General features: G+C 40.9%; 2 protein-coding genes across 4 annotated transcripts in view; both read right to left on the reverse strand.

The window, feature by feature from the left end:
* LOC134059827 (cornifelin homolog B-like) overlaps nucleotides 1–1,974 on the reverse strand; it is a 2,827-nt gene extending 853 nt beyond the window's left edge. Inside the window, exons 1-3 of the mRNA XM_062516336.1 lie at nucleotides 1,817–1,974; nucleotides 821–932; nucleotides 319–479 (exon numbers count right to left, since the gene is read on the reverse strand). Coding sequence (XP_062372320.1) covers nucleotides 319–479; nucleotides 821–923 — 264 coding nt within the window. The 5' untranslated portion in view covers nucleotides 924–932; nucleotides 1,817–1,974. The remainder of the gene's footprint in view (nucleotides 1–318; nucleotides 480–820; nucleotides 933–1,816) is intronic.
* A 742-nt stretch (nucleotides 1,975–2,716) lies between these two features.
* Nucleotides 2,717–7,212, reverse strand: LOC134059826 (cornifelin homolog B-like). Of its 3 annotated transcripts, XR_009935075.1 has the most exons (6): nucleotides 6,501–6,515; nucleotides 6,057–6,117; nucleotides 5,431–5,581; nucleotides 4,729–4,849; nucleotides 3,980–4,143; nucleotides 2,717–3,652 (listed from the first exon to the last, which is right to left on the reverse strand). XR_009935075.1 is itself a non-coding variant. In XM_062516335.1 (4 exons), exons 2-4 carry the CDS (start codon nucleotides 4,838–4,840, stop codon nucleotides 3,512–3,514), a joined length of 417 nt encoding a protein of 138 aa, XP_062372319.1. In that variant the 5' UTR covers nucleotides 4,841–4,849; nucleotides 5,431–5,900; the 3' UTR covers nucleotides 2,717–3,511. The 3 variants fall into 3 exon arrangements, 1 of the variants encoding a protein (XP_062372319.1); XR_009935074.1 differs by having other exon boundaries at nucleotides 6,057–7,212; XM_062516335.1 differs by lacking the exons at nucleotides 6,057–6,117; nucleotides 6,501–6,515 and having other exon boundaries at nucleotides 5,431–5,900.
* Between the last annotated feature and the right edge of the window lie 17,503 nt (nucleotides 7,213–24,715).

A 24,715-nucleotide genomic window follows, 5' to 3' on the forward strand; every position in this document is an offset into this window, starting at 1 on the left:
GTTTGCGTGTGTGTGTGCGTGTGTGTGTGTGTGTGTGAGTGTGTTTGTGTGTGCGTGTGCGTGTGCGTGTGCGTGTGCGTGTGCGTGCGTGTGTGTTTGTGTGTGTTGATTTTAGCGCTTGGGTGAGTTACCTTACAGGAAATGGTAAATATCCTGAACCGTGAACACTCTGACTTTATTTTAATAGAACAATGAAGCTACTGGCCTCCTCTATTGGAAGGTTTACCCTACCAATGCCTCACATGAACTACTCTTATGTATCTTACCCTGCTTTGTGACTAAATCACACAGTAGCCCTGCAGCTCTGTTTGTCCTCACCTGGATGCCGTAGCGTCGGCGCATAACAGCCCTCACTGACATGGTGACTGGTCTCACACAACCGCCAAAGCACATGTCCACTAGGGGGAGACAAGTGAGCTCTCCAAACTCATCAGCTGTCTGGCAGGTGAAACACCAGTAACACCAGAAACCACAGCAGCCTAAACATGACAAACAAAAACAAAATAACAATATAAACAAACGTAAACATACTGTACATCCCTGATAAATATTTCCTGTTTGGCCAATATGCACATTTACACAATACATATTTACGTCTGTCTTTGTTTCATAATTCTAATGTCATTGATTCATAAAGTTGATATTCAGCCTGTTAATCAAACTGCTGTTGAACAGATGTGATGCCATCTCATTCAGTTCTTGATATTTCAAAACACAGGATCGCATAGCACATGCGTTTAACACACATACACTCTCACACAGACAAACACGCACGCATGCACGCACGCATGCACGCACGGACACACACAGACACACCCACATGATTCCATGTCTTCAGTGCACTGGAAGACTCCTGTGCTCCATTCTCGAGACAGTGTCTTCTCATAGACACCAGGCTGCATGAACACTGGGTTATTTGCCATGGCGACAACCTGATGGAGGAAGACACAAAGCCACCGTGTTGTTACAGTAATACGTGTCTCAGAGAGAGTCCATCGAAGGGGAAAGGATCACACTGAAAATAAATAGGGACCACACTATAGAATAAGCCACAGGGCTTTACTGTATTACCCTGGCTGCTTTGTTTTACAGTAATGGGTGTGTGCAAAGGATCCGTTAACCAACATTTGCACTCTTTGGTGAGCTGAAGAAAAATCCTTATTATTCACTTGTTTACTTCAAAGTATAATAAAGGAATAGTGTGACTGTGTGGACACACTCTCTCTCTCTCTCTCTCTCTCTCTCTCTCTCTCTCTCTCTCTCTCTCACACACACACACACACACACACACATACACACACACACACACACACACTACTGCACATGCCATGATAAAAGCTTCACATGTGTGCAGATACTTAATTCCACTGCATTACAGCTAACAAGTAATATCCAGTAAAAGGAAATAGTTGCAGCACTGAAATATAACTGCACCATATAGCCAGCCATCATCTGCTTTTACTGTAGCAAAACTAACCAAACAAGTACTCAACATACATGTAAACGTATCATCCAATTATCTGTCACTGACTAAATATCAAGCATTTTTTATATCATTAATTATCAATATCTTATTATCACGATGACTCAAGGAAGTGTAGACCGAGATTATTAGTACATATTTGTTAAAATGAACATATTCCTCAGTAAACACTATAGGCAAGTGAATATCAGTATCACAAAATTTTGCTTTCGTTTTCTTCTCTCCTGACGCAACATTGATGCAACATTAAATCAACTATCAGAAGACTATTTTTTTTTATTTATATGGTCTCTATTATATATTATTATTTTTTATTTATCAGTTAAATCCTACCTCACGGAAAAGCAGGTGGCTGAAGAGTGGATCCTGGCTGTCGGCTGAATACTTCAACAAACGAGTGTGTGCCACACTACCATGATCTGATCACATGACAAGATCTTTGTCAAGGTTTCTACACGTTTAGACTGAGAGACGCACACACACACACACACACACACACACACACACACACACACACATACACACAGACAGACACACAGACACACAGACACACAGACACACACACACACACACACACACAGACACAGACACAGACACACACAGACACAGACACAGACACACACACACACACACACACACACACACACACACACACACACACACACACACACACGACTGGTCTATCTGGAAATGCCAGCATGTCTGCTCTTCTCTAGTACCCATATGAATATGATGCCGTTTTCATGCCAGTGGAAAAGTAAACGCATCACACCCACAAGAGCAACGCTGGTGATGATGCAGATATACAGTAGCCGGACACTTTGTGTGATATTTACATCAAAACAATATTGACTAAGACTTCCGACTTCAGATTTTTTGACACCAGACCCTTCTCAGTTGAAACAGAGAGGGTGTGGAAAGGTTTCACCGACTTACTGACTTCCGGCAGGTATACTAGCAGTAAAATCAAACTTAAATTGGTGTATTATATTCCTGCCAAATTGTTTCAGAAGCACAGCAGCGAGTCTGCAAATAAAGGGTTGAAATGCAGCTGTTTACTCAGCTCCAAAGAAATTACATGTTCAATGCTTGATCATTCACACAACTGAATTCATAATTATAAGTAGCCTGAATTATGTTGTCATTTGAATATTTGAATATTTGAATATAGAATCCTTACTACAATCCTTAATCCTAGAAATTAGGTGTGCAAGGATATGAGGAGGCAAGCCATGATGTTTGTTCATCTTGCTCATTTGAACAAAAAGAAGACTTTAATTTCAACAGTCATTTTCAAGGTATTGCAGAAACTCAACGTTACAACATTTTACATAACCAGCAATGTTACAGTAATTTGCCAAGGAATGATGACGAAAATGCCATACTAGTCTGACAAAAATCTTTTAGTTCTTATTATATCAATACATCCACTATCAATGTCACATTTTATTCCAATTTGTATCAGGCAGCCATGGGGTCAGACCTGGTTTTGTCGTTTTGTTTTTGCAGAATCTAGGGTACCTCTATATACAAAATTGGCCAAGGGATATCACCGGGCACCCTCTACTAGATTCGGCAAAAAAAAAAAACTTTAACTGACAAATCCAGGTTCACCTACCTACATTATGGCATTTGGCTGCCGCCATACTAGTAGTTAATGTATAGAATTCAATGCCAAGAGCAACCTATGAATGACTGGGGTGGTGCTAAGTAGCATGGTTAGGAACGTAGGAAAGTCGTAGGTTCAAATCCACTGGGCCCTTGAGCAAGGCTACCCATGCTACTCTGGGGAGACTGGCATCTACAGTAGGCTATACATTATTTTGGATTTTTAAAAAAAAAATACATCAGCTGAATGTATAAATAAATGTGTAGGTGACTTTTATAGAGTATTTTTTTAAAATTGAAGATTGATTACTGTGGATTCTCATTACTTTATCAAGATTGCAATTAAGGTAATCAGGTTAATCCCACTGAATGCTATACTGATGATGACGATGATGAGGAGGAGGAGCAGGGGGAGGATGATTATCGTTGGGTGTGCGGTCTGTGGTGGTGGGTATTGACGACAGTTACAGCCTGCTTGCGAATCTTCATCTCTCTTGAAATCTGGAAATACACGCAGGGTGGGAAGCAGGTCGAGAACATAAAGTCTTCCACCATAGAGCCCTGTTTGAGAACAAGAACAAGACGTCAACAACACCACTACAGTATGTGTGTACCGTCTATAGGGGTGTGTGTGTGTGTTTGTGTGTGTGTGTGTGTGTGTGTGTGTGTGTGTGTGTGTGTGTGTGTGTGTGTGTGTGTGTGTGTGTGTGTGTGTGTGTGTGAGTATGTGTGTGTGTGTGTGTGTGTGTGTGTGTGTGTGTGTGTGTGTGTGTGTGTGTGTGTGTGTGTGTGCCTGTTAATTGTTTTCCACATTAATATGGTACCATTTGTATCCTCCTATAAATAACTCTTTAACAACAGATTGCTTTAAGCTCTGTTTGTCCTTACACGAATGCCGTAGCGCTCGCGCATGTCGGACCTCATGGCCATGGCGAAAGCTGGAACACTTCCTCCGAGAGCCAGGAAGTCCACCAAAGGCATACAGAGACACTCGCCATATTTTTCCGAAGTCTTACAGGCGATGCACCAGAAACACCAGTAATGGTAGCAGCCTAGCAAAGAACAAACAAACAAAACAAACAAACAAACAAAACATAAGCAAACACAAACAGGCTTAAAGCATTTTGTAACAGGGTGAACAGCACTTCTGCATTTACTTCGCAGCCCTCTATTGGCTATAACTGCACTACTTAAGTTCACCAGATCGGGTAGCGATTCTGTAGTTCGATGGAATGACACATAAGAAACTGCAAATTTGACTTGCTTCGATGTCACAATACATCAAACTTTCATAAAATTATGCAACACACTCTACCTTGTCTGTGGACATCGTTATTTGTTGGATAAACAAATGTAGTAATTTAGTGTTGCTAAAAGAATACACTCACTCACAAGTGAAACAAGAAATTGCAATGAAGACAATCACATTGGAAATTCACTTGAAATCTCATGTTACAGTTTAATCATAAGCCGTCCCACACATATATTATTTCAAAATAAACGCAAACCTTTTTCCAACAATATCAAATTCCTGTTGTAACTCACTCACATCCATAGACACACATGCTTTGTATACACACACACACACACACACACACACATCCTGTACATACAGGGGCAAACAGAGGCATACTTACATGACGAAAAGTCATCACAACAGTCAAAGAGGCCAGTGTTCCACTGGTCAGGCACGAAAGGTGGTTTCATATGACCAGGCTGAGACACAACCGCCCTATCCGTGATGACCATGGTGATGACCTGGTGAAACAAACAATAATGAGAGTCTTACAGTAATGGGAGGTTATTATGGGATGTTATAGAACAAAGAAAGGAACATAATGCAGACAGATTCACTTTCTCTTCTTTTCCTTTCAAATCTAAGAGTGACTGGAACTGGTTTGACTTTGAAGTTCAGCTAGTTTTTCCCCTTTCAGTTTGTATGCAGCGTATGAAACGTTACCCGGCAAGTCATTTGCATACAATATACCGTAAATTCAATCAATCTCATAGGAAAAGGTGAGATGAGATTAGGTCTCTCTAGCTAGGCTAACGCTAACGCTGCTAAAAGCAATACAAAATTGCTAATAAAGTATTGCTATAGATATCACATTAATATTTATTTGAGTGAGATCTGTGTAGAGCTGATTTCAATATTTTTTCCCCCTATTTTATTACAGTATCTACTTAGCTTTGCAATCGGAGAGCCATTTTACATCAATACAAATATGTCATCTGCATTATCTTTTATTTGTAACATAAGCCACATCGGTAGTATGCTGTACTAGTACTACATGTAATCCAGTCAGTGAATTTCAGGCCAATTCAATGGTGTTCCTTACCTCAAAAGTGGAGCTGCAGAAACAATGTGCTCAACCAAAATGTCTCGATACGAGGAAAAGCTTGTTTCACCGACAGGCGCACACACAAACACATTCCACCATATCAGCTCCACAACTTTAAAAGACACGCAACCAGAGGAGCAAGGAGACTCTGTCAACACAGTGAAAGGCACGCACACACACACACACACACACACACACACACACACACAGAGAGAGAGAGAGAGCGAGAGAAAGAGAGAGAGAGAGAGAGTGAGCAAATTGACTGATCCATCTTGAAGAACCAGTGTCGCCAAAGAAAAAAGTGCAATGTGTTTTTCCATGAGCCTATCACAGTATAATCATTGCCCAGACTGCCTGCCAGATAGATAGGTAGATGAGCTAATTAGAGAAATCACTTGTGTGAAGGTCAAGGATACTGGTAGAACCTATACATGGTAGGACCTTTACTTTCTGAAGCTGGACTTTTAAACCGATGTTCCGTAATTGTTCAACAATTACCCCACAGCTGTTCTGAAATGATGAATTTTTGCTTTTCTAAAAACGGTTACTGCTCTAGCAAGATTTTATAAAATAATGGCACAGCAACAACAAATGTAACAATTTATTAATGGATCGCTTTTCACCTATCATAATGTCAACGTCGAGATGCAGCAGCTCTAACTTTTGTATCAATTTTTGGTGGCCCTGTAATATAGAACGAAATGCAATCAAGGTGTAGGGTCATACTGGATTTTACAACCCCATCATCAAACATGATTCAGCCAATATTAATGAAGGACTGGAACTATGCATTTTAGAGCAATTTTGCACCCTGAATTTGAATCATAACAGATGATAGTCACTATGGGCGGACTATCCAAGCAATGTGTTGTCAAGAAATCGAACAAAGAAAAAAATAAAGTTATTGCACATCAATAGTACACAATAGTGCAATTATTAATACAATAGAAATCACAAAAACAAAAGCATCTGAAACAAGAGGCCTAAATATAGCCATTGGCAAAACAAACAAACAAACAAACAAACAAACAAAAAAAGTTAGCAATGTGCCTCTATCGGAGACCTACTGGGGTACATGTTTTCACCTGCTATACCCAGCCACGTCAAGAGATGAGACGGCTGTTGAGATAAGGCACTATTACTGTAAATATTATCAGAGGGTGTTTGTGTGTTTGAGAGAGAGAGAGAGAGAGAAAGAGAGAGAGAGAGAGAGAGAGAGAGAAAGAGATAACATTTTCCACTGTCAGATGTGATCAGATTGACATGGCTGAGCAGCAGTGGTGCCAAGTTCAGAAGTTCAGGTTTCTCTCTCTTTGTGTCAGATTTTCACACACACACACACACACACACACACACACACATACACACACACACACACACACACACACACACACACACACACACACACACACACACATTTGAATGCGTTTAACGCAGGGGAAGAATTTACAGATCCACATTCCACATATTGATGGACGTACTGTATGTTACACACTTAGACAGGTATAATCAAACACAGAAAGCATCATGCTACTTTCATTCTTGAATTCTGCACTCGTAACATGGGTAAATATGGCATCATTGCACACCATCACACTGCAAAAAAGGAGTGTCTAAACAAGATAAAATCACTAGATCTGAGGTAAAGGTACTCAAAACAAGTGAAATGATCTGTCCATGCAGCAAGATAATTCTTGAATTAAGATAATAAAATCTAGAAATAAGATTAGAGTGTTCAGTTGAACACTTAAAATAAGAAATTCAGTCTTAAAACAAGATAAATTATCTTAGCACTTCTAAATCTAAGTTTTTTGTTTAATCTTTATCTCAAAGAAATAATTTGCATACACACACACACCCGCCCCTACACACGAGTTCAAATCAGATGAGCCTCGTTTAAGGACAGCAGGGGTGTGTACTTCACTGATGACGATAACGATGATGATGATGATGATGTTTGAGATGAAGAGCTGGCCCTTGAGGAGGCGAGTGCGGCTGCTCGCCTTTTGATCTCTCGTGAGATCTGGCACCAGGACAGCGGGTAACAACACCAGCCGTAGAAACAATCCGAGCAAACGCCTCCCTGCAGACACAAAGAAAAGACATGCAAAAGATTACAGTCACAACTGAACTTGTTACAGTAAGTGGTACAAACTAACCACAGAGAGCCAGTGTGTTTCTTCAGGCAGTACATAGGGCAACTTTGTAAGCAATGTTGCAGGGCAACCACAGAACCGGTTCCATGTTTTCCAAGTGGATGATCGTGTTAAAGAAAAACTATGCAAGATTGGGGATTTCAACGTCGGTTTCGCTTTTCGTTTTAGTTTTCGCTCGTTTTATGCTTGCATATTTCTCTGCAGAGCTTCCCCTACAGCTTAAGCGTGTGTATTTTACAAAAGTCCTCAATCGGTCAGTCTGCTTTTTCATGAGCATGATTGAGAGACTTCACATGAGACTTCCTGGACCATGGGTGCGTGCCCAAGGATTCCTGAAATTGCAAGCGTGGTTCTACCGATTCAGACCACTAGGGCAGCCGAAAAATACATTGTTCGACCGGTAATGACTCATTTTATTATATATAACAGTATGAAACAAATCGGTTAACTGAAAAATTTTGCATAGTTTACCTTTAATTTTACCTTATCATCAGATCATTAAGGGGTCATTTCCGACTTGGCGCACACTAGTGTGACGTCAACATGACATTGATTTCTCTGGCGTGCTGCAAATTTCAGCCTCCTAGAAAGCAGGATGGACGAGCTAGAAGCTAAGATCAGGGTGGGGAGCAGGTGCACCTCGACTTTCGTTTGAATCTAGTCTAGTACACTCTAAAAAATGAAGGCGCCTACATGTTTGTTTTCATCACTATTTGGTTCCGTAAAGAACCACGACTTTGTGTTGAACCTTTTACGTCAAGGTTCTTCACATGAGAAATAGTTCTTCAGAAAAAAAAAAAATATTTTCATACCTGTTTGCCTTTTCTTAAATGGTGCTGCAAATAACTACCACCTTCTTTGAAGCACTACTACAAAAGGTTCCTCTATTTGCTCTAAACAACCGGTTATGTTTTGGAGTGTACAGAGCATAACCGTAATCAGCAGTTTTGCTTGCGGGCCATGTTTCAAATTCAAGTGCCCACACAAATAAGTAGCAGACAATATGTCAGATTAGTCAATTCATGTCAAAAACAGTGAATTGTACGTTATCAGTATCTACAAATGTGACTTCACATGTTTCCTTCTATGACCAGGAAACTCTTACTGTAAATGTTTTTTTTTTTTTACATGCTAGTACCTCCATGTATCCACCAGAGGGAGGCACTGAAATGTCTTTGTGTAGAGTATTGCAGTCTGTCTCACCATAACTAGTAGGCCAACTGGTGCACATCTTCTGTTTATGCCATTGGTCTAATTCAAGATTTGTCAGATCCTTCCAAATTTTGCCAGATTTTGTTAGCAAGTCAAACTATTTGGTTTCTGTTTATATTTAAACCACTGATTTTTAATGTCCTCTTCCTCCCATTCATGCACGCACGCGCGCGCACGCGCACACACACACACACACACACACACACACACACACGCACAGATGTGTTAGAATTCACATCTACTATCTTTAGCCATAGCTTGCTGTGACAGATCTCGCTCTTCCATGAAACAACATCTGGTGAACCAGCCCATTCCATGCATCACAAACAGCACGATCCCATGACGACGAACACGATTAAAATGCCCACTTTAAGGTCTAGTAGCTTGGGAAATTATTTTTGAATCAAAGTCAACTTGGTAAGATGAATGGGGTGTTTACCGATGGGCCATCACCATATAATTTCCCACACTAAACTGCACAACAAAAACATTGCCAACCTCCCTACCCTGGTTTTTAGAGCTTCCAATGCTCTTCTCCAGGAGGGCACCCCTTTAGGCAGTGGTTCTCAAACTTTTGGAGGTGGGGAATTTTCATGCCCCACCTGATCCCACTACCCTGGCAAAAAGGTATCATTAAAATATTATTTTCACATTTTGGTTCTACGTTACATGTCCGGTCTCAATCTTCTGAATCTAAATTGCTGTTATAATCCATACATCTGTTTGTTTATGACTCCTATATGTTTGTGTATGGCCTCCCTTGTCAAAAAAGAGGCACAATTATATAAAAAGAGAAAGAAATCCTGCTGCTCACCTGCCATGTCCCGCCTCACACTTTGAGAACCACTGCCTTAAGGACAAATTGATGAGGATTACAGGCTCTGACAAACATGTAATGCTTTTGCGGCTTTTTTGAATACAGGTTTTGTATAAATCTCAGCCCCTGAGTGTGGTCTCTACCTTTCTACGACTTTATTGAACTTTTCTTGGAGTTATACGCACCGGGCATAACAAAACACAATTAGACAAAAGGCGCAGATGCCACCTAATAATATTTAAGTGCAGGAACTAGCTTTGTGCAAACACTACTATCTGCGTACAATTAGCTGTGTTGTCCTTGCAGTCCCTGGGACAGTTCAGTATGGGTTTGGCTGTGATGAGACAATTAGTGTTTTTAATTAGTCGTTGTGAAGGTTTGGGGGTAGGACTTAGGTCATGTGACCATTCCAACACCATGTGCTCACCTGTGTTTGTCTGACATGCCCTGATGGAAACTGTTTAGTTGAAACGTGTTTTGTACTTATCAGGAGCACCTCAACTTTTCTGGGTTTTTTTACCCTACAGTACACTGTTTTTTCTGTTCTGTGTGATCTCAGTGTTTGGTGTGCAAGAGACATGTCTGGTAAACACCCGGGTAGCGGAAATAAGGGCTGAGTTTGCCTGTCTCTGTCTCTCTCTCTCTCTCTCACTCTTTCTATCTACCCACACCACACTTTCTTTCTTACTTACTCTGAGTAATTATTTTTCTCATGTTCATTTGTAAATATCTGTAAATTATATAATATAAACAAAGTTACAGGAGCGTTACGCGACAGTAAAGGCCCACTCTGGCTCTCCTTAAATTCCACAACGCCAGAAATTGAGGCCAGCATGACCACTGATACAATATCCGTGTTTAAATCTTTACGGAGGACAACAACAGAAGACAGGTCGTGGGCAGTGCACTGCACCTTTTACCAGCAAACAGAAAATGTGACTCTGTGACTTTTATGGTGGCATTAAAGAGCTTATAAACAGGCAAAGTTCCCTCTGGCATCTCTCTCTCTCTCTCTCTCTCTCTCTCTTCCTCTTTCTCGTTCTTGCTCTCTCTCTTTCCCTCTCTCTCTTTCGCTATTCCTTTTCACTAACGGAAAGTCCCTATGCTCTCCTGCTCGTTCTGATGATGATATTGGAGGTGTGTGTGTGTGTGTGTGTGTGTGTGTGATTGTGCCTGATGATGCTTTCAGATGCTTTTTCAGATGCTTTTGTTTGTGTGTGCTTGAGTTTGTATTGATGAATGTATGCCAAAGACACAGAGCATGACTGGATATGGGGAAAGAAAATGATTATCATCTGAGTCACAAGGAGCACTAGGGGTTGGAGTCCAGATTGTGTGTGTGTGTGTGTGTGTGTGTGTGTGAGAGAGTGTGAGTTTGTGTGTGTGTGGTGTGTGTGTGTGAGAGTGTGTGTGTGTGTGTGTGTGTGTGTGTGTGTGTGTGTGTGTGTGTGTGTGTGTGTGTGTGTGTGTGTGTGTGTGTGTGTGTGTGTGTGCGTGCGTGTGTGGCTACCATGGACCACTACCATGGAATTTGGAACTTTACATGCATCGGTCGCTCAAAGGAAATCATGATTCACGAGTGACTAATAGTTAATAGAATATGTGGGTACCCTCTTCACACACATGCTTACACACACACACACACACACACACACAACAAAACTTGTTGTAACTAAAGCTTTCTATGTTCCCAGGGTGAGCATCTGAGCATGGACAGCTAATGTGATGGATAATTGAGAAGGCCCACATGCCTTGCAACCACAGGTGTCACGAAGTTTAATATAGATAAAGAGTTACGTAAAAACAGAGAAAGAGATGCTGAGTGAATTCTAACACGTGTGTGTGTGTGTGTGTGTGTGTGTGTGTGTGTGTGTGTGTGTGTGTGTGTGTGTGTGTGTGTGTGTGTGTGTACCTGTATGCCGTAGCGTTCCCTGACCGCAGCTCTCATGGCTAGGGAGGCAGGGGGTAGGCAGCTCAGACAATCCAGCAGAGGCAGACAGGGACACACTCCTGCTGCTCCAGCCGTCTTACACGCAAAGATGGGCAGGCAACACACAGCACAACAGCCTGGAAATACACGTGCGCACACACACACATGCACACACGCACACGCACGCACACACACACACACACACACACACACACACACACACACACACACACGCACACACACACACACACACACACACACACACACACACACAGCATCTGCACCTCATAGGTCCTGAGTTGTTTAAACAGACAGAGCAGCCTTTTGGCAAAAACAAAAATCAGTCAACTTACAGTCCCCCATATCATCTGTGCAGTCGAACAGTCCAGTGCTCCACTGACCATCTGCCACTGCCCTCCCTGGCTGGGACTGTACCACTCTCCACTGTAGGGTGAGCCCCTCCATTTAAACACCTGAGCAACCTAACCCAAATGCACACAATGTATGAGCTATACTGTAGTGTAGCTAATAGTTGGGAAATTACGGTATCCGCCACAAACAGCCTTAAACACAGACACAAAAATGTTAAAATGCGGCATTATGTAGTACAGTGCCCTTGAGTTAAAGCGACTTTATGAACAATGTAGCTGGGCAGTGTTCCTGAGTTGTCGCTCTGGTATGTTTGTCAGGAAAATCTTCCCAATATTAAGACACAAGAACCACAAACAAGTAGTATAGCTTTCAGTAACTACTCTGGCGCCAAGAGGAGAGAGTGACCAGAGAGGAAGTGCTTCTCCTCTGCTAAACAACCTCTGAGCTCTTTGACACAAGAAAGTTCTTTTAATTAACAAGCAGATCTAAACACATGAGAATGACCTTCAGTCAGGAGCTCCATCGTAACTCCCTAAATGTCTTATCTCTTCCAGGTGCATAGGCTAACCTTCCTGTGAGTCTCCCAAGTGAAACTGTGAATAACAAGTTATGAATAACTCTGTGAATAACAACTCAGACGCACACAAGTATAGTTAATAATGATAATATATGTTATATGCATTTCTTTGTCAATGTTCCTATTGATTTTGACCAACTTTGTTTTTCTCAAAAGCTTTCATCATCAGCATTCAAATAGTCTTCATCATCCAATCAGAAGCCATGGAACCATTTACTGTATGTGGTTGCCCAGCAACATTACTCAAAACATTTTCACCTATGGACAAAGGTGGGAAAATCTAGCTTCAGAAAGTAGAAGTCCTATCACATATCCTTGCCAACCATTCACTTCAGCTGATTCTAATTAGCACAACTCTTCAGCCAGCCCAGAGCCATAGAAAGAGAGAGTTGAGACACTCTTTGATGTCGCCGTCACACAATCAAAAGTTCCAAAAAATCTGCACTGAATGGCTGAATCGCAGGAGGGTGGGATGTACTGCTGGATGCTGGAGGGTGTTATCAATTCATTCATTGACTAAGGGATTGGCTGTTAAAAGTTCCAAAACTCCCATAACGCGGAAGTAGCCGGGGCGTGTCTATGGGCGCGTCATGTCGCTACTGCTGTTTTATCTACCGTTCTGAGGTGAAATCACCTGTGTTAAGTAGCCTACACAGGTAGAACCAATACATGGTGGTTGGACTTTCTGAAGCTGGACTTTTCCACCTCTGCCCATTGATCACCACCTTTAAATCAGTGAAGGTGTGTAGTAATGTGTGTCTGTGATCTGATTATTGCATTTTATGGTATGGACAATAACTTAAAACGAAATGGAAAACTGAGGTTGTAATTTCCACTGGAACAGTCCACTATCTGCTGATTGCATGTCATACCAGAGAGATTACATTCCACAACACCCACCTAACTGTGTGAGAGATAATACCCAGACAACAGCACACTCCTGACAAGATCTCGAGATTTAGTTTAGAGTGGGAGTAGCATATGTGTTTCTACATACAGAAGTAGCATAGTAATGTCAAGGATATTTTGAATGGGTCACGTTTCTCAAAAACATTACACTATTGAAATATCAGATGATGGGCGGCTGGACTTACCTAGATTAGACGATGTAAACAGATGTTGCGTGATGAGCTTAGTAAAGGTGAAGCGTGATAAAGTTTAGTACAGAAATATAGGTGAAGTATGATAACATGTGTTGCTTAAATAAAGGTGAAGTTCAGTATGATAAAGTTGCTGCCTTGTTAGCTCTCTCCAAACTGTTTAAAACGGAGAGAGCTTTCCTCCTAAAGCTCTTTTCCTCCCAAGTGATGTTTACAGTAAATAAGGCCCCATGCAAACAAGCAAGGGAAAGGGCAGTGTACTGTAGGTTACTTTTAAAATGTATTGCACAACAGATTACAGAATACATGGCCTAAAATGTATTTTCTAACGTATTCGGATAGATTATTCATAGATTATTCAAAATGAGTGACATATTCTGAATATTTTGGACTACATCAGCATTATGTTACATTTTATTAGAAGTGGATGAAACAATTATGTGAGGTTATTTGAGTTATTTGGAATTTGAGTTTGAAAAGCCTTGGCCTATAGATGCGTTAACTAAAATGTAATCCCTTAAATTGATCGGTGTAACTGGATTCTGAGTACCATTAATTTTATCAGTAACTCTTATTTAAATACAGTTACTTACATTCTGTATTCCCAATACTGTACATCCGTCACTTCCCAACACTGGGGAAACGGTCAGAATTCCTAGAACTATTATACTCCCACAGCCATCTTAATAAAATATGTTTATTCAATTGGCTAATGGATCAAGCCTGACAAGGACTGAAAAAAGGACAGTGATGACTCATTCACTCATTCAGTATTTGCCCATATGGTGGCTCATGTGTAGCTCCAAATGAATGCGGTTGCAACCTGAACGCTTCCGTATTGGATATCAATGCATCTGCCTTTTCCCAGGGAATTTGGGTTCACTTCCAGACCAGCTCACCTTCAGTCTGACTCATTACTCCTGCAGGCGCCTATTCTCTATCTCCCGTGGACCTCTGCCCAAAACGCCGGGAGATCCCTGTGCACTGCGGTTGGCTGCAAATCATTTCTAGAGTTTAACGAACCAAAGGGCCTACAATTCAAAGTTCGGAGTTATCTACTAACAAATTCATTCAGGAAAACAAGTGGAAGGAGTTAGTCCACATAGAATGATATGCGTGCATGTACTGTATGTATGTATCTATTTATGTTTGTTTGTTTTACAAATGTTTGTTTCCCTTTGGCTTCCAATGGGAACTGTTTGTATGACTCCTGAGTCCTGACCTACATTGAGGGCTTGTAGAAACTCATGTCTATATCTAACGCTGTTGGATGGAAAGTATGTTGATGTTGATGTTGATGACAGATAAACAAACAAACAGGAACTGAATTCCTTGTATATGCTTACATACTTGACCGATATAAAAATAGCTGTCATCCACAGACACTCTTTCTGTTTGTCTGTCTCACACACACACGCACACGCACACGCACACGCACACGCACACACACACACACACACACAAACACACACACAAAGGCTGATATTTTGGATTTTACAAAAGTGTTGTTTTAATGGAAGAGGGATTAATAGCATCATCGTTATAACACGATTATGTACAGATTTTAAATATCATGCTTAAAGACTATCATCATCATCTTGGCACAGGAAAGGCACAAGTTCAGACAACAGAATTACCAGATGGGATCACACAAAGGGTCCACACTTTCCACAACGCAAAACAATCTACAAAAAAACTAAAATGTCTAGATAAAGCATTGCACATGTTAAAAGAAAACTTTGAGTTGGTTTTGGGCCCAAAACGCCACATACTAGCTAGTAAAACAGTACATGTGTTCAGTAGCATTAGCAGGTATGCAGACTCCATCCTTTTTTGCTGATATTTTTTCCTCTGTATGCATCAATATCTGGTACGCAGACTCCATCCTTTTTGGTTGATGTCCCTCTGTACAGCACGTAGAGTTGGAGTTGCCAGTTGGATGTACATGCTCTTATGTTGATTATACAGGATATGCCCACTATATCTTGTCCAAATGACCTCTGGTGAGGTGTTCCTCTACTGAACCATATATTTAGATTCTAGACAACATTGTTGCTGCCCTTAACACCCAAAAGTAAGTCATTACACATAAATAAAAACAAGCATGACATCCTATACAGTAAGAACACACAATAATGCAGGACTCTTGTATGAGCGTTCCCGGACAAGAAAACCCTCTAAAGGTTTGTGGATTCACAATGGGACAGTGTGAGGTGGAGGGAAACGACAGAAACGATAAGGGTTTCCTTTCAACTTACTGATCTCTATTAACACAGACAGAAGACACATAGACAGACAGACAGACAGACAAAAATATTATTTTTAATTATTTAATTATTTTCATGAATTCCAAATGTATTATTATTATCAAATTTGCAATGACACTCCCTGTAAAAATCAGCAGTCAGAGTAGCCTACTATGAAAGATTGGGGTGAACTTACGGTGAAAATGCTCCTTGCAAACACATGTCATTAAATCTTGGTGCTTTGAGCATGTGCATCCCTTTGAGCAGGTCACCATCCCAGAGGGCAACACTGGAACAACACACACAATAATAAAGTGTTATCTGTAAATGTTTTCTATCATTTTATAACTGAATAAACCAGTTCTGAATCTGAAATGCATGTCATCATTTCTGTGCATTAATCAATATATTTCAACCTCTCTATTTGAATTAAATATATTTATATATCTACACTATAAATACATAATTGTAATGTAGTGGACACAAATCTGACCAAACTCTGACCACACTTACTTTTGCACCTGCACACAGCCTTCTTTCCACGGGGTGGAACACCTAGGAGGGAAATCTGGATATGAGATACCACAGGAAAAAACACACAAACACACACACACACACACACACACACACACACACACACACACACAGTGTTGCAACAGTGTTTCGATTTTCAATCCTATTAAATTTTATCCAACATCAGTTGACACGTCTGCCGCGCAGCAGCCGCACAGAGATAGAAAACTATTCTAAAATCCTGCGCGTCAAGCCCAGACCGCCGAACACCGCTGAACGGTGAGAGGGATGCACAGGGGTGCATGGAGGGATGCACACAGTATTGCACTGCAGTCTTAGGCCACCATCAGATCTGTAGTTTTAGCAATGTTATAAAGAAAACTACAGATCTGTTTTCTTCTCAATTCTGTAATATTCACTCTATACTTTCTGGTTGTATTCTAAGAGAATGAGATAAAAAACAAAAATACATAGTTACATATTGTAACATTGCAGCAAAACACATGAAGTGGCCTATACGATCTTTACACAGTATGTCTTATTCATGAGGAAACATTATGAACTAGGCTACCTTGGCTCACCCTCTACAAGATCTAGGCATGTGTCAATCAGGAAAATATGGTTGGTCATGGTGGCAATGTAGCAGCACTGGTGGTAATTCCACAGAAGTTTCCTCATGTGATTCAAGTCACTGTGTGTTCACTGTGTATACTGTGGGTGTTCACTAATTCAGTTAAATTGGGTTAAATGCAGAGACCGAATTTCCCTCACAGGATCCCCCCCCCCCCAAGTATATATACTATACATGTATGATATACTCAAACCTTATACATCTTCAAACACACATTACATCAAACAGGGGAGTATAGAGCACCCACATTAGAGCAAATTATAATAAACAAATAAATAAAAATTAAATAAATAATTTGAAGAGTTAAATACCTGAGCTGTTGCTCACCATGGTGGCGAGGATGACGAGCAGGAGAAGAAGAGTGAGCCCCGGTAGTTTGGACATGCTGATGGCGTCAGTGTTGACAGCGTCTCCTTTACCTCAGTGGGCTCTCTCACCTTATATATCTTCATGTGGGCCACCCTCATGGCCTGGTCATGACACTCCAAGCCAGACGTCAGTTATGAGACACACACACACACACACATGCATGCACACACCCCACTACCCCCCAAACACACCCTCTCTTTCTCTCTCTCACATACACACACACACACACACAGACCCTCCCTCCCTCGCCCTCCCCCCCACCTCTCTCTCTCTCTCTCTCTCACACACACACACACACACACACACACTCTTATTATCAGTGCAGAATCTCCTGGAGAAGATCTAGGCTCCAGCAGGTCTCATCTCTCAGCTGCTCTCTACTAAGCGTGAGGTATATGGCATGGCAGAGATGGCTAGTGATGAAGCAAGGAGAGCTCATCACAAGTTCAAGTTCAAGTTCCCTTATAAGGATTCCCTTGCCCTCACACACTCACACACACACACACACACACACACACACTTACATGCTCCCTCTACTAGCGCGACCCCAGGCAGTTGGGTTGGCCCCCTTGAGCCGTGGATCTGCCCAAGGTTTCTTCTTTGGTGCTACCCAACCCCTCTTTGTGTAGTATCTTTTTTTTTTCTTTTTAATTTATTTCTGTAGTTGAATGGACACTTGTGCACAAGAAATGTCATTACTTATAAATTATTTTTTATGAGTACATTACAATAAACTTGAACTTGAACTTGCTCTTTACTAAGCGTGAGGTATATGGCATGGCAGAGATGGCTGTTGATGAAGCAAGGAGGGCTCATCACGACAGGCAACACTAAAAGTCATTGCTTCATTTAAAGAGGAACTATGCAGGTTTGGCGATTTCTTTGCTGTATTCTTGTTTTACGCTTGCAGGTTTCTCTGCAGAGCTTCCCCTACAGGTTTAGCGTGTATATTTTACAACACTGCTCAATCGGTCAGTCTTTTCATGAGCCTGATTGAGGTTGGAGACTTTCTTTTTGTCAGTGCCACCGCTCACAGGCGCTAGGGGGAAGCGAGACACCCATCATTCAACTTAAAATAAGTTAAATAACCATTCCAATGACTCTGAAGCTGATCAGGCAAATTAAGGTTAAAAACTTGCATCGTTCACCTTTAAACTGGATGATTTCTTTGTACTGTATGTAGTCACGACGCTATGCATTCTTCTCCATCTCATAAACAGATGAACTGCTGTTTATAAATTATGTAAAAGTTTGGTGAATATTTTTGAAGGTGGTTGCTGCGGAACATAACCTACATTTCAGTTTCAGATACACTCGAGCATCATCACAGAGAAGAGGAAACAAACGTTTTGTGAAGAATATGGATATTTGCTAAGTGTTATTGAAATTCTAGTCACTAGTCCCTTGTCTAGTTCTAGTTCTAGTCCGACTTTGAATGATGGACAAATCCTTAAGTCTAATGTTGAACATTTAGAGACTTGCCAAACACGGTTGTTCACTTAGGTTCAGGTATATTTATTTGGAAAGTGAATTCATAAAATATACATTTGATGTTGATATATATATTTGTAATAAGAATAATGTTGGGTCCATTTGATGTTACTTCGCTCACCACTCATACTGGGACTCAAAAACAGCAAGAATGAAAAGAGTGACATACAACCAGTGAGCTATTAGCACTTAGCAGCATGGGGAATATACAACATGTGAGACATGAGTTAAGATCAAAGACTGTATACAAAATAGGTTGAGATATAAAACATGAGAGATATGAGTCAAGATCAAAGACTGTATAAAATAGGTTGAGATACAGTATACAACATGTGAGATATGAGTTAAGATCAACGACTGTATAAAATATAGGTTGACATATACAACATGTGAGCTATTAATGGTGGTTAATGAAGTCCCCCCTTCACCGTAAACTGTTTTGTAAAGTGCTAGGCCTATATAAATGCAAGTTGTTGTTGTTGTTGTTGTTGTTGTCGTCGATGATGATATATTAGCATTAGCACTTTTTTAGCATGGTGCTACAGTGGTTTGGACAGAGAGCCACAGAGGTTCTGGAGAGTCTTTATCATCTTGTTGTTCAACTTTGGATTTTCTGGAACACAGAAACAGTATGGGATCACACACGTAAAATCACAGGGTGATGTGATCCCATCTGGAACTACTTAAGATTTGAATAAAAACATTGCTATACACTGGCTTTTGTATGATTTAGTTATTACTTTTGAATTTCATCTATCCATAGCAGTACACATCATTATAGAATAAGATGCAATATAATAAACAGTGAGCATAAATACAACGATGAATTGTAAACTGACCATGTAGGCTAAACATACATACTGTATAGCCAGGACTTACTATTAAACTGTTTTGTGTAGCAGAGACATTTGGCATCAGATAGCATGAGGTCGTCATATTTAGTGGGCTTTCCTTTGCGACAGCGTATATTTCCATTCGGGAGCACTGTCAAAAATAAGTCAATAAAAATAGGACAAAGAAAATGTTAATCAAACATGATAACCCAGATAGCAATTTCCTTTGGGCCGGATCCGCATGAAAGCCTTTAGATCCGTATGTAGCGGACCTACGGTATCTGACTGTGGGCCAGATGTGGCCCACACACAATAAGCGGACCCGAATTGCAGATCCGTACAACACAGAATAAGCGGACCCGTGTCACACACAATAAACAGAACCATATTGCAGATCCGTACCACACACAAGAAGCGGACCCGTACCACACACAAGAGGCGGACCCGTATTGCAGATCCGTACAACACAGAATAAGAGGACCCGTGCCACACACACACAATAAAAGGACCCGTATTGCAGATCCACACCACACACAAGAAGCAGACCCGTACCACACACAAGAGGCAGACCCGTATTCATGGGTTTTATCAGGTCCCTTTGCACAGGTGTATCAATCACCATGCAATCTGCATTGATAATCAAGGTGCTTCATTTTATACACCTGTGGAAAGGGACCTGATGAAACCCATGAATTGCAGATCCGTATACCACACACCAGAGCGGATAAAACAGAGTGGCGACACTCCCATAGACCTCCGTAAGAAAAAATGGCAGTGCTTTTTCCAGGCTATTTCCTCGTTATGGGACTTGTGGAACTATTTACAGCCAATCTCTTGGTCAGTAGTTAATGAGTTAATTTATTACACCTTCCAGCATCTAGAAGTACATCCCACCCTCCTGGAATTCAGCCATTCAGCGCAGGTTTTTTGGAACTTTTGATCGTGTGGCGGCTACATCAAAGCGTGTCGCAACTCTCTCTGCTCTCTCTATGGCTCTGCCACACACAAGAAGCAGACCCGTACCACACACAATAAGCGGACCCGTATTGCAGATCCGTACCACACACAAGAAGCGGACCTGTACGGGTTCGCTTACTGTGTGTGGTACGGATCTGCAATGCGGTTCCGCCTCTTATGTGTGGTACGGGTCCGCTTCTTGTGTGTGGTACGGATCTGCAATGCAGGTCCCATATCACATATGACTTTAAGCAGACATTCACAACATCCCCAACTGGTCACCACTATAAAAAAAACTTTGCAGAAGAATTAAGGATGCTTATCACAATTTTATGACTTTATAAACCTCATGGTTTAGATATAAAATATAAGACATTCTCTGATAACTTTAATTATATTTTGTGTAGGCCTACTTTGTTTGCTTGTTTGTTTGCTTTGTTTGCTTCCCAGCATGCATTGCAAATATTAGTTTTGTATTTTGAAACAATGTGGTTGGGACATTTTAGCTTATAGGCTAACCTACTCCACTGATGTTTTGAACAACAACATTACCAGATATGACCATTGATTTAGTAATTTGTTAGGGGCGAAATACACCGTAGTCGTGAAAGTATTAGACCTAACTGGGTATAAATATCCAGCTAACTAAAACAATAATTATTCATCTGGACGTGATCATCAATCTCCAAGCCGAATCCATAGGTAAGATAAATAAGTGTGTGAAATGAAATACTAGACGAAATTGCAAATCATTACTGTGTACCAATTACTACTTAACAATGTTGACAGCTGTTTCACTCACATACTCCGTATCCTAGCGCCACACACTTCGTGACAGATTGACTGGGGTAGGCTACTCTACATCGCTCAAATGCTAAACGGTGAATAGGTAGTTGGGTGGGATTCGGTTTTTCCTCTTTTTACGTCGCAGTGACAAAATACGTTTTTTAAAATGCTCTGAATCATCGCCGGGACGTTATCTTGTTTGTTGGGAGCAGTCTTAGCCCTTATTGCCACCAGATCAGTTAAACGGATCCAAAACAATTTTGGACCGATGTGCGTTTGGATGCCGGATCAGGTCCACTATTCAGATCCATGCCGGATGTCGTGGTAGGTGTGTTTTGCTATCTGGGACGGACCTGGACGAGTGCAAGTTCATATCTGCCGCAAATCCGTCAAACAGATCCAAAACAATTTTGGACCGATGTGCGTTTGGACGCCGGATCAGGTCCATTATAAAGATCCGTGCCGAATGTTGTGGTACATGTGGCCCAGTTCCGTCCCAGTGCAGTTTTGCTATCTGGGAATCCATATACCAGCCATCACCAAATGGCGGACCGCGGTCCGGGTCCGGACCCAGTGACGGTTCTGTCCGGACCCGTTGAAATTGTCGGCCTAATATTATCAAAGAGCATCGTCCGTAGCCAAGCCAATCAACTCGATTGTTTACCTTTCAGCAACAGAGAATAGGCCTATAGCGGGAGAGAGAGGAGATGAGAGAAAATGGCTTGCTCAAGAATAAGAAAAAATAGATGGTGAAAACCGAACTTTTAAAGATGAATGGACGGATCAATACGTTCGTTCTGCTGTGAATATGCGCTGTGAAACTGTGGCGACGTTAGCGTCACTATGAGATCAAACACGGGTCGTTTGAGGAAAGGTACTGTACGCGCAGAAGTCCGCAGTGAGGGCAAGTAAAACTTGAAAAGCACTCCGAGAGCTAACAAACAGACAAACAAACGCAAACCCCGATGAAAACATAGGCTACTCTCCTCCTCGGCGGAGTAGGATAATAATTATCAAATTGAAAGCAAACTATGACAGGTCTACTCGTGTGATCACGCATGCATTTACAGGCAAATTAGTGTTCGTTAAAGATTTCGTGGATTTTGGTGCAACACAAGACAGCATGTAGCGATGGGACAGCTGTGAATGAGTGCTTAATGCGGCTGCAGAAACGTTACAGATCCCATTGTCAGCTTCAACAACAAGAAAATAAATCTGAACTATTAGCAGAGAATGTAGTAAGAACGCAGTATGCAAAGAACTTTTTCTTTTTCTTTTTTCTTAAAGATCCACTTTTATTTTATTCAAAAGATTCGGAATGTTTTACATTAGGCTACTTGAAGGCCCTAAGTTCAGGCTGCTCAAAGTTGTGCTTGCACTTTATATTTATTCTATTCAGAATAATTCAGTGTCTGTTGTCTGTTAACTTTCTTGAAATGTAGGCCTAGTAAAGACAAATTGTTTTGCATTCAAGTATCATTAAGTTAAGACTTTTTGGTATGTTACAAGCATATTACTTTGAAAACACTTGAAATGTAGCAATAAATTAAATAGGCCTAGAAATACACGCGTTATTGATTTTATTAACATCAGGGTAGCCTACACTATTTTGAGTGACAATTTAAGATTCGGACCTTTGCCGGGAGGACATTTTAGTAACTGGACCTCTTTGAATTTTAATTGAATACCCCTGCCATATACTGTAAACATACAATACAATACAATACAATACAATACAATGTTCCCCTCCCCACTTCATCATTTAAAGAGTCACTTCACCCCATAACTCCACCCACTTCACATTTCTGAAAAAGGCTTTCAATATGGGCGAGACATTCTGAAATTTGGAGAGGGAGTGCAGCACTGCTGCAACCAATCAACCATGTTGATTTCGTGTCAATCTGGGAATGAATGCTGCAGACATGGCTTATTACAGGTAGGCTAATCAGGGCAGCAGGTGTTGGGGCGTTTCATTCCTAATTTGTAACGACCCGGTGACGTAGTGTTGGACAAGAAGTACAGGACTTCGTCAGCATTCCAATAGCATTTTGACCAACATGCCATGGCATGTTTCAACCTGTAGTATGTGCGGAGAGCAATATCTCCAATACAAAATCAGACGAAATGTTACTTTTGTCGAGAAACACGATTTTTGTCAATATTAACCCTGGTAATAGTACAGTTCACCATTTATGAGTATTTTCAATCAATAAACAGCTCAAAAAACATATTTTCGGGTGCAGTGACTCTTTAATAACCTGAACTCAATTCAGAGTGAATTTTTGGAACAAAGCCAAAGACAGTCAAAGTGCAAGGCATATTAATCGTATCTTTATATTTGATTGCACAACCAATCTTTGTCACATTATGATAGGCTTTATGTGTCAATCATTATCTCACACGGGGGGCATTTCCTCACAGCACAGCTGGACAGCTTGGATATGGAAACCTACTGGCACTAAATTACGTGCCACGGTTACCACAGGTTGCTCAGTGACACTTTACAAAACACAGTCCAGGAGGTTCAAAACATCATATTCTGAAGTGCCAATAATGCAGTTTGCTTACTGACATCGTCCACAACAGTCACTCATTAATTATGTAATAGATAACATCCACTAAGATATCATAATACAGTATACCATATATACAGTATAACATATATGGTAGCCAATAATGAAAAGAGTACCCCAGTACTGGGATATACATTTTACAACAAAAATATCAATAAAAATGGGACAATGTCAAAGACAGTCAATGACTTATAGATCATATAAGGAAGTGCGCCAACACATTTGGCAGTAAACTATTCTTTCTGCATGTCTATGGCTGAAGATATGGATTCATTTGTCCAAAAACTTTAAGAGAAATGAGCATACTGTGTCCATCCATCTTTTCTATAATGTTATGAAATAGCTAGCTTCATATCTAGCATTCATATTCATGTTCAGTGTAGCTCTCCGCTGATTCTGTACATTAGGTTCACTCACATTGGCATTTGCACCGTCTCAGTCCCTTCCTCCCTGTGAAACGTCTTGCTGGAGAAAAAAGAGGAGGAAGGTGGACTGAAAATTACTCATTCAGTATATCACTTCAAAAATAATTACATTATTGTTAAGTCAAGGTAGCAGGGTTAAAGTTTAGCTGTTTCCCTGAATTGGTGCTTTTCGAGGTTATTTTAACTTTTCTTTTAATAATTAACACAATGCAGAGTACAGGGACAGCAAAACACTCCTGTTACAGTACATCAATGAATGAACCATCACTCTGAGGCAAACTTAGCTATAAAAGC

The sequence above is a fragment of the Sardina pilchardus genome, chromosome 16 (assembly GCF_963854185.1).
Source record: "Sardina pilchardus chromosome 16, fSarPil1.1, whole genome shotgun sequence".
NCBI lineage: Eukaryota > Metazoa > Chordata > Actinopteri > Clupeiformes > Clupeidae > Sardina > Sardina pilchardus.